This window comes from Rattus norvegicus, chromosome 6 (assembly GCF_036323735.1).
Source record: "Rattus norvegicus strain BN/NHsdMcwi chromosome 6, GRCr8, whole genome shotgun sequence".
Lineage (NCBI taxonomy): Eukaryota > Metazoa > Chordata > Mammalia > Rodentia > Muridae > Rattus > Rattus norvegicus.
Genome location: NC_086024.1, coordinates 11,940,009 through 11,950,173, shown reverse-complemented (window position 1 = coordinate 11,950,173; position 10,165 = coordinate 11,940,009). Strand labels below are relative to the sequence as shown.

General features: G+C 49.0%; 1 protein-coding gene across 9 annotated transcripts in view; it reads right to left on the bottom strand.

Moving 5' to 3' along the window:
• Window positions 1–345: 345 nt before the first annotated feature.
• The window catches only part of LOC120103456 (uncharacterized), a 75,391-nt gene continuing 65,571 nt past the window's right edge, over window positions 346–10,165 (bottom strand). For 3 of the 9 annotated variants that reach the window (XR_010052441.1, XR_010052443.1, XR_005505631.2), the window contains one exon: window positions 346–1,313. Coding sequence is in view for 4 of the 9 variants with exons in the window: in XM_063262732.1 (XP_063118802.1) it covers window positions 989–1,981 (993 nt within the window). In the remaining 5 variants the exon portion in view is untranslated. Of the gene's footprint in view, window positions 8,856–10,165 lie in introns of those variants that run through there. The other 6 variants (XM_063262729.1, XM_063262730.1, XM_063262731.1 and 3 more) reach the window with 4 other exon arrangements.

The following is a 10,165-nucleotide window of genomic DNA, read 5'->3' as shown; positions in this document are numbered from 1 at the left end:
ACCCCAGTTTTAGAGGAAAGGAAGCAGGAAAATCCCTGGTGTTGGATGATTGACTAGTCTCGTCCAATCCAAGAGCCTCAAGTTCAGCAAGAGGCCTGTCTCAAAATGTAAGTAAGGAGCAGTGGGATAGGAGAAGACACCCATTATTAACCTGTGTTCTACACACACACACACACACACACACACACACACACACACACACACATCACAGACACCACACTCACATACACAAACCAAGGTGGACAGCAAGTGACCTCCTTAAACATGTTGAAAAGCTCTCAGGGAGAACTTTCCCTCGGGATGGAGACCCTCCAACTCCAAAGATCAGACCGAGACACCACAGGATGCAATCAGCAAGAGGATTTGGTTTATTGTCGGGATACACAGGCACAGGCACCTGCGGGCGCTTCAGTCACTCGGGGGACTGGCGCGCCCCACAGAACCAAGGATGGGCTTTTATAGGATTTTGGGGAGCAGAAGCAAGCATACAGAAGCAGATGCATGGTTACAGGGATATAATTGGTGGATTCTAATATGGCAAGGGTTTAGCCCGGGGGCAAGTTTCCTAGCTACCTTCCTGAAACATAACGGCTGACTCGGCCCCCCAAGGGTTCAGCCCGGGGGCAAGTTTCCTAGCTACCTTCTTGGAACATAACGACTGACTCGGCCCCCCACCAGGGTGTGGGACCTCTCCCGGGGCTTTTTTCATTGTCAGGTGCTCAACCGCAGTCGTCCTGTTGCCAGGCCTTCAACCAAACACATCCTGCTTGGCAGCTGCTTTGTACTCAGTGTTTTAACCTTTCTCTGAACCAGTCATCTTAAGTACAGCCTTGCAAAATGGCGTTACTGCTGCTAAGCTGGGGTCTTTCATTCCCCCTTTTTTTTTTTTTTTTTTGCTAACTTTGAGTGAAATCTTTCACTCGACTTGGTCAAGAAATTTCTGTCTAGTGGGGGCTTATTCCCCCACTGACTCTAGGCCACAAAAGGGCTAGGAGGAGCCACGTAGGAGTTTTAACTTTAAGGGGTTTGGAGTGCGCTGAACTCTCCATGTCTGGGGTGTAGTGTTGTGATTAGTCAATTCCTCAGACCGGACTGCCTTGACGTGCGTGGATCTCAGGAGGACGGTGTAGGGTCCTTTCCACCGTGGCTCGAGATTCTTGGTCTGGTGTCTGTGCACCCACACGGTGTCTCCAATCTGGAACGGGTGTGGCACCACCGGATGCTCAAGCTTGTCCTGGTAAGCAGCGGCCAAAGGTCTCCAGACGTCTCTCTGCACAATCTGTAGGGCCTGTAAATGGGCCCTCAGAGAAGGGCTGTCAGCAAAATCAGCAATGTTTGAATCAAAGAAATGGACAAATGGGGGTGGTGCTCCATACATTATTTCAAAAGGAGTTAGACCATGGGGGCCCGGGGTATTCCGGGCCCGATATAGAACTAGGGGAAGGAGGGCCACCCAATCCTTTGAGCCAGTTGCAAGCGTAAGTTTGGATAAAGTCTCCTTAATTGTTCTATTCATGCGTTCTACCTGACCTGAACTCTGGGGTCTATAGGCACAATGTAATTTCCAATCAATCCCCAGCAATTTGGCCACCAACTGACTTACTTGGGAGACGAAAGCGGGCCCGTTGTCCGACCCCAACGCTTGAGGCATGCCATACCTGGGAAAGATTTCCTCGAGGAGCTTCTTAGTGACCATTTTTGTAGTCTCGTGCTTTGTGGGGAAGGCTTCGACCCATCCTGAGAAGGTGTCTACAAACACTAGGAGATACTTGTATCCATATATACCTGGTTTAATTTCAGTAAAATCAATTTCCCAATGGATGTCGGGACGGTGTCCCCTAGGACGAACTCCTTGTCCAATCCTGGTCCTTCCCGGGTTAACCTGAGCGCATGCTTTGCAACTCTCAGTCACCTTTTGTATCGCTTTGTCCCGATTCAAAAAACACAGATTTATCTCTTCCCGATCTAGTAAGGTTTTCATCTTCTTAAACCCCAATTGGGTTAATTTATGTAAAAAGGAGATCAATTCAAAAGTCCTTTGTAGACCCACTGTTTTAGTTGAGGGTGGTAGATGGCCCCCATTTTTTTAGGAGCTCTATGTCCTCATGGGCATAAACCCAACTGGTTTGTCCCACTGGTGGGGGCGTGGGTTGGTCTGGGCTATTTAAGGGCAAGATTTGTTTGCTCATGGCCGCTTCTCGCGCCGTGGCATCGGCCAGCCGGTTTCTTCGTGCCTCTGGGTTGTGCCCTTTCTGGTGTCCTGGACAATGTATAATACTCAGTCTTTTGGGCAAGAATAGGGCTTCTAAGAGGGCCAGAATTTTAGCCATATCTTGACCCTCAGATGTGAGCAGCCCCCGCCTCCGGTAGATCTCTCCGTGGATGTGTGCCGTGGCAAAGGCATAACGGCTGTCTGTATATATATTTAGCCTCTAACCTTTTGTCATCTTGAGCGCCTGAGTCAAGGCGATGAGTTCAGCCCGTTGTGCGGAGGTACCAGCAGGCAGGGCTTTCGCCCAAATCACTTTGTCTTCCGTAGTGACCGCAGCTCTAGCCTTTCGCTCTCCCTCTGCCAAGAAGCTGTTGTCATCCGTGTACCATGTGTGGTCAGCATTCTGAAGAGGCTGGTCCGATAGGTCCGGCCTGGTTCCATGTACTTCTGTGAGGATTTGTAGGCAGTCATGTTGTTCTGCCTCCTCTGGTAGAGGAAGCAAGGTGGCAGGATTGAGGGCGACTACGGGCCCAAACTGAACCCGTTCTGCATCCAGTAACAAGGCTTGGTAGTGGGTCATGTGGGAATTAGAGAGCCAGCGGTCTGGGGGCTGCTTTACCAAGGCCTCCACTGTGTGGGGTGCTAGGATGGTGAGTGGCTGTCCCAAAGTCAATTTTCTAGCATCCTTGATCAGGACAGCATTAGCAGCCACCATCCTTAGGCACGGTGGCCAGCCGGAGGCCACAGGGTCTAATTTTTTAGACAGGTAGGCCACAGGGCGTTTCTAGGGTCCCAACCTTTGTGTTAGGACCCTTTAGCATACCCCTGTTTTTCATCGATGAACAGTTACTTAGCAAATTGTAAGGGTTTGGAACAGTCGGATGAATATCTTTTATCCTCTTGTTGACCTTTCTCAAGTCTTGTATTGGCCTATAATCTCCAGTGTCGGGTTTCTTAACAGGCAGAAGAGGCGTATTCCAAGGCGACCGGCAGGGGACTAGGATGCCTTGATCTAGAAGCCTCGTAATGTGAAGCCTTATACCTTGATAAGCTTTATGTGACAGGGGGTATTGTTTTATGGAGACTGGAGTTGTAGTGGTCTTTAACTGTATAATTAAGGGGGGCTGTTGGAGCGCCAACCCCAACCCACCAGTCTCTGCCCAAGCCAGTGGAAAATTCGTGACCCAAGTGTCTATTTCTAGGGATTGTGGCTTGTCCTGTCCTGGTTCATATAGTCTATATTCATCCTCTAGTTGTAGGGTTAGAACTTGAAGGGGAGTTCCGTGGGGGCCAGTTATTTGGGCCCCTCTTTCCTCAAAATGAATTTGTGCTTTTAGTTTGGTGAGCAGGTCACGGCCCAGCAGAGGGTACGGGCAGTCCGGAACATGTAAGAAGGAATGGGTCACCTTACCAGTAGCCAGCTGAACCCGGCGGTCCGTAGTCCATCGGTATTGTTTCTCACCAGTAGCTCCTTGTACCCAGGCCGTCTGGTCGCTGAGTTGTCCTGAAGCTTGAGTGAGGACTGAATGCTGGGCTCCTGTGTCTACCAGGAAAGTAACCGGCTGCCCCCCAACTTTAAGCGTTACCCTGGGCTCGGGGGGGGGGGGGGCTCCTGGCCCTGACCTCCCTAATCTTTATCTAGAGCCAAGAGGGAGGTTCGTGGTCGAGGCTTTCGGGGTCCGCCAGGCTTCTTGGGGCACTCTCTGGCCCAGTGCCCTTTCTCTTTGTAATAGGCACATTGATCTTTATCCAGCTTCAGCCCCTTTCGAGCTCCCCCCTATCTCCCTTCCTTTCTTGGCCCTGAACTACGGCGGCCAAGATTCGACTCAATTCTCTATCTTATTAAAAATCTTTTCAGCTTCTTTAAGTAAATCCTGTAATGTATAGCCCTGCAAATTTTCTAACCTCTGTAACTTAGTCCTGATATCTGGAGCAGCCTGCCAGATGAAGGACATAGAGACACTCGTCATTTGTCCTGGGTCATCTGGGTCATAGGGAGTGTACATACGGTAGGCCTCCTTAAGTCTCTCTAGAAAGGCGGAGGGAGTTTCCCCTGCTTCCTGTAATACCTGTTTTACCTGAGCCAAATTAGTAGGGCGTCGTATAGCCCCTCGGAGACCCGCTAGAAGCAACTGGCGATAAAGGCGTAGGTGTCCCTTACCTTCAGCTGTATTAAAATCCCAGTTTGGTCCTCAGGCAGCTGGGTGGGACGCCCATCATCTCCCAGAACATGCTTTCTGGCCTCTAGGAACACTCTTTGTTTTTCTTCTGAGGTTAAGAGGGCCTATAAGAGCTGTTGGCAGTCATCCCAAGTAGGCTGGTGGGTAAGTAAAACAGATTCTATTAGGTCGGTGAGTGCCACCGGATCTTTGGAGAAAGAAGGGTTGTTTTGTTTCTGATTGTAAATGTCAGCTGCTGAAAACGGCCAGTATTGGGTCTGGCCACCGGTTCCCTGTCTAAGTGGGAAAGCCTGGGAGGTTGAATCTGGCATCACCTCGCGCTTATTGCGCAATCTCCCTGCGACAGGGGAGAAACCCTTATCAGACTGTGGCCCGGCAACTGATCTGGCCGGCGGCTCTGCCTCCTCCGTTTTAGCCTGGCCTGTCAGAGAGAAGATCTATGAGAGGGGAGTTTGGGTCTGCCGGGAGGACAGGTTTCTTAGAAGGCTCTGATTTCACAAAGGTAGAGAGAGGAAGACGTGGCCGGCGGACCGGGCGGGGCCGAGGGGACAGGCTGGGGGTTGAGGGGAGGCCAATTCGGGTCCACGAAGGGTTCCGCCCAGGGGGGGAGTTTTAAGGCGAGACTCTCTCAAGTGATAATATAAGAAACCTGGTCAGGATGTCCGTGGACGACCCGATCTTTAACCTGTAAAATAATGATCTTATTAAATGTGTCATTCACTGACCATCCCGCTCCGAAAGTGGGCCACTCAGATGTGTAGAGAGTCTGTCATTTTCCTTTTTTTTTTAACCTCGACGGACTGGTTGTGTGCCCGGTCGTGGACGTCTTCCCAATGATCAAGAGTGAGACTTAGGGGCATTGTTAGGGACTGTCCCATGTTAGTTCTAAGGAAGATTAGAACACAGAGAAAACAAACAACACCAACAGTCAAACAAACAACAGACAGGCGTGCTGCACGGCTTTGGTACCAAACTGAAAGCAAAAAGTCAGATGGAGGTGGCAAAGGTCCGGGGCCCTCTGAAAGCCAAAAATACAGACAGAGGTGCCGTTAGTCTGGATCTTTCTCCTCTCCCAGATTGGGCCCCGAAAAGTCGGGCCCCTAACACCCTTGGAACGTCTTCCAGGGCTGCGGGGCGAGAAGTCCGAGCTCGTCAGCTCCTTCTTCGTCCCGCCCAAATTCCAAACAACCTGGCTGAGCGCTCACAGAACAGACCTGGCTGAGCGCTCACAGAACAGACCTGGCTGAGCGCTCACAGAACAGACCTGGCTGAGCGCTCACAGAACAGACCTGGCTGAGCGCTCACAGAACAGACCTGGCTGAGTGCTCACAGAACAGACAGAATAAGACAGAACGAGACAAAATCAGACAGACAGACAGACGCCGGCCGGCTTACCTCCCAGTGGGTGGTCGGTGGTCCCTGGGTGGAGGATCTCCTTTCCCGGCCAACGCACCAAATGAAAAGCTCTCAGGGAGAACTTTCCCTCGGGATGGAGACCCTCCAACTCCAAAGACCAGACCGAGACACCACAGGATGCAATCAGCAAGAGGATTTGGTTTATTGTCGGGATACACAGGCACAGGCACCTGCGGGCGCTTCAGTCACTCGGGGGACTGGCGCGCCCCACAGAACCAAGGATGGGCTTTTATAGGATTTTGGGGAGCAGAAGCAAGCATACAGAAGCAGATGCATGGTTACAGGGATATAATTGGTGGATTCTAATATGGCAAGGGTTTAGCCCGGGGGCAAGTTTCCTAGCTACCTTCCTGAAACATAACGGCTGACTCGGCCCCCCAAGGGTTCAGCCCGGGGGCAAGTTTCCTAGCTACCTTCTTGGAACATAACGACTGACTCGGCCCCCCACCAGGGTGTGGGACCTCTCCCAGGGCTTTTTTCATTGTCAGGTGCTCAACCGCAGTCGTCCTGTTGCCAGGCCTTCAACCAAACACATCCTGCTTGGCAGCTGCTTTGTACTCAGTGTTTTAACCTTTCTCTGAACCAGTCATCTTAAGTACAGCCTTGCAAAATGGCGTTACTGCTGCTAAGCTGGGGTCTTTCAATGTGTATATGCACAGAAACACACATGCATTGAACACACACACTAAACCACCCCCATCTGATATAATCATCTCAAACAGAAGAAAGTTTATTTCCACTGACTGCTTTGGGTGGCTAACTCATGGCTGTATAACACGTCTAGCTCTCTGTGGTGAACGTGAAGCCAGTGAGAGTGGAACACAGTGGCTCACCTCAGGCCAAAAGAGGAGAGCAGAAAGACTAGGTCCCACAAGAACATATCCTCAGTGCCTGACAATCTCCATTAGGTCTTACATCTGAAGTTTTCCCAGTAGTATCATGATGGTGCCAAGCCTCTGGGGGATGCTCCACAGCCTAACCAGGGCAGCCAGTGAGATCTAAATGCTAATAGTCATCCTCAGAGCAGAGGAAGATGGCTGACAACCCTGAAGAGAATAAATGATTTAGGGGGAGATGACTGAGTCTTGGGAACAAGAAACACTTGGGACAAGGTCTGCCTGGGGCCAGTGTTGACCTCCAGTCCATGGTGGGTCCCCTCCTCCCCCACCCCCATGTTGTGATTTCGGCTTTCCTGCTGGCTGAGGTATAGGAGGGAGGGGTGTGGTAGAGAGTTTCTCTGAATGGAACATTCCTTGCAGGAGGGAGGGGCTCGTGAGATTCAGTAAATAAACAAACTTCACAGGTTTGGAAATCCTCAGACTTGGAGGATTCAGGATTGCTTCCCACCCCTCCCCCACCCCATGGTCAGGGGCTCTGACTAGCCAGGTTTCTTAGAGGACATGTCCTGCTCAAGTCAAGCAGAGAGCACTGTGTTGCAGCTTCTGGGAGCTGTCACCCATGTTGGGGTGAGAATTTTGTTAATAACTACAACTGAGTCACCCCTGCTTCTGTAAGGAACCCCAATAAAACAAATTGATTCACCAAGTTGGGCTGCAGCAGAATCTTTCACCGATCTCCTATCCTGGGATGAACTCTGTGCCAATCTGTCTCTGCCTCTCATTGATATTCTCTCTCTCTCTCTCTCTCTCTCTCTCTCTCTCTCTCTCTCTCTCTGTGTGTGTGTGTGTGTGTGTGTGTGTGTGTGTTTCAGTGTGTGGTGTCTCCCCACCAGAAGTCTACAACAAAAAGCTAATGATAACAGCATTCCATTTGGAAGACCTGTCTATACCGTTGTGTCCAGGATAGACAGGGCAGAGGTTCCTCCATTTTGAATTCTTGATGAGGCCATTTCAGGTTTAACTATGTAAGGCTCGAATTGAGTCTTAACTACTGGGAGACCCCCTAAGTGAGACAGGAGAATGGAGTTCGATGCAAACGCAAGAAGTTTATTTTCCCCTGCGTATCAGGGTCGACCTTCAATCAGCCCTTCGTGGCGAGTGACTAGAAGGTGACCCCAAATGACTGTAACAAGCAGTTTTTATACTTTTTAGGGGTACAGGTAACATCAGCAAGGTTACAGTTTAAACTTATTGGCTAAGCGTATTGACCTTTGAGTCTATTCACTAGCAAGCATATGACATGCATTTGAACTCTATCTGGGACCAGAGGGTCAGGCGACTATCAGTACATTCTGCAGTTTTTCAAGAACATCCCTGCTCCTCCTGAGACCTGTGGGTGGAGAATGGAACTTGGCCTAGCCTTGGCCTGAGGCGGTGGGCTGGCAAAAGCCCCTAGGGCCCTTCACAGGAACTCCATAACCTTCCTACTTTCTACCAGGCCAAGCTTCTTAATACCTCTTACACCTCAGTAAGAACTAGGGTCCTTCAACTACAATCTTAACTTGATAGAGAATCCTATGGAAAACTGCAGAACTCTATTCTAGGGATCAAAGGTGAGAATGTCCTTGCTAACTTATCTTTCCTTCTGTCAACCTGCTTGTGTGTATGGACCGGCCTTCAATTAACTGCTTATCTTAGTGTTTGTTAAAACTGCTTGCTTCTGTAGAACGTGGTGGCACACACCTTTAACCCCAGCACTTTGGAGGCAGAGGTTGGTAGATCTCTGTGAATTCGAGGCCAGCCTGATCTGCAAAGTAAGTTCCAGGACAGCCAGAGCTGTTACACAGAGAAATTCTGTCTTAAAGAAAAACAAAACCAAAAAGTCCCCAGCACAAAACCAAAACTGTTTGCTTCTGTGAAATTCCTGCAGCTGCTCAGGGGGGTGCTAGGATATAAAACCCCTAGAGATTCAGGGCTACACCTAGGTCCCCAACGCTTGGGTATGCTCCCAGCAGGCTAGAATAAAGACTTTCAATTAGCTATAAACTGTGTCTGAGTGGTCATCTCCAGTAAGGTCCACATTGCACAGTAGTGCAGGAAAGTGCCTCACCACGTTTGATAATTTTCATTGTACATCTGAATTAAAATAGTTCACTATATATTAATATACACAATTATGCTAATTAAAAGTTCTAAACGCCCCAAGTGTATCAGTCACTGCTAGTAAAAGGAGTTTAGTTTATTTAAGTGAATTCAAAGACCAAACTAGCAGACAAAAAGGTCAAATAGATTTTGACATGACTCACCTGCCACAAAAGCACCAGGATGTTGAAAAGGACATTGTACAAGACAAGCTTATGATACTCCAATAAAAGACAGGGCGTTTATTTGGATGTATGGTCCAGACAGATAAGATGAGGAGATAAGTCATGTTGGGGAGCTGTGGCAGCAAGGAACAGGCATGGTGGCAGAAGCAGGAAGCTGAGCGCTCACATCCACAATGGCAAGCAGGAAGCAGAGAAATAGGACTGCAAACACCAGTGACTTGCTCCTGGAGCAAGGCCACGTCCCCAATCTTCCCAAACAGCTTCACCAACTGGGACCAAGGGTTCAGGTCTGTGAGCCTGTGAGGGTCATTATCATTCAAACCACTGTAGCAAAACCAGGCAAATGTTTGTTTGTTTGTTTGTTTGTTTTTCTTTTTTTCGGAGCTGGGGTCCGAACCCAGGGCCTTGCTCGCTAGGCAAGCGCTCTACCACTGAGCTAAATTCCCAACCCCAGGCAAATGTTAATCATGGAAATTTGACAGAACTGTATTAGCGAGACTCTCAAGTGTTTGTTATCTATGAAAGTGATGTTTCCTGGGGAAAGGAGAAACGTCTTTCGTGTGGACACTCACAAGGTGCACATGCTGCTGTAAGCATCCTAGTGAGACCCACTGTGGAACATGGAGGGGGAAAAGGACAAGAAAGGGAAGGGGACGTGGGAAGGGAACAAGAGAGGTAACGGAGTGAACATGATTAATATACATTATGAATGTATACACACATATAACCTCACTATTAACATATATTGATTATTAACATATATTATATAATTAACATATATTAATAAACACTAAATTTAAGGAGTTATTGCAACTGAGACAAACGGAGCATCTGAACAAGTCCCACAGCTCAAGCTACATGGGGCACAGCTCCCATTTTTTTTTTTTTTTGGTTCTTTTTTTTCGGAGCTGGGGACCGAACCCAGGGCCTTGTGCTTCCTAGGTAAGCGCTCTACCACTGAGCTAAATCCCCAGCCCCCACAGCTCCCATTTTATCCCCAACCCTTTTCCCTTGTATGAGACAGGGTCTTGCTGTGTAACCCCAGCTCTCTTCAAACTCATGATCCTCCTGCCTCAGGAATACTGGGATCACAGATGTGCACTTCCATAGCTAGCTCAAGTTCTTACTTTTAAAATAACTTGTTTGTAAAAGTCACTTGTTGAATTCATTCAAATCACCAACAAAAAAAAA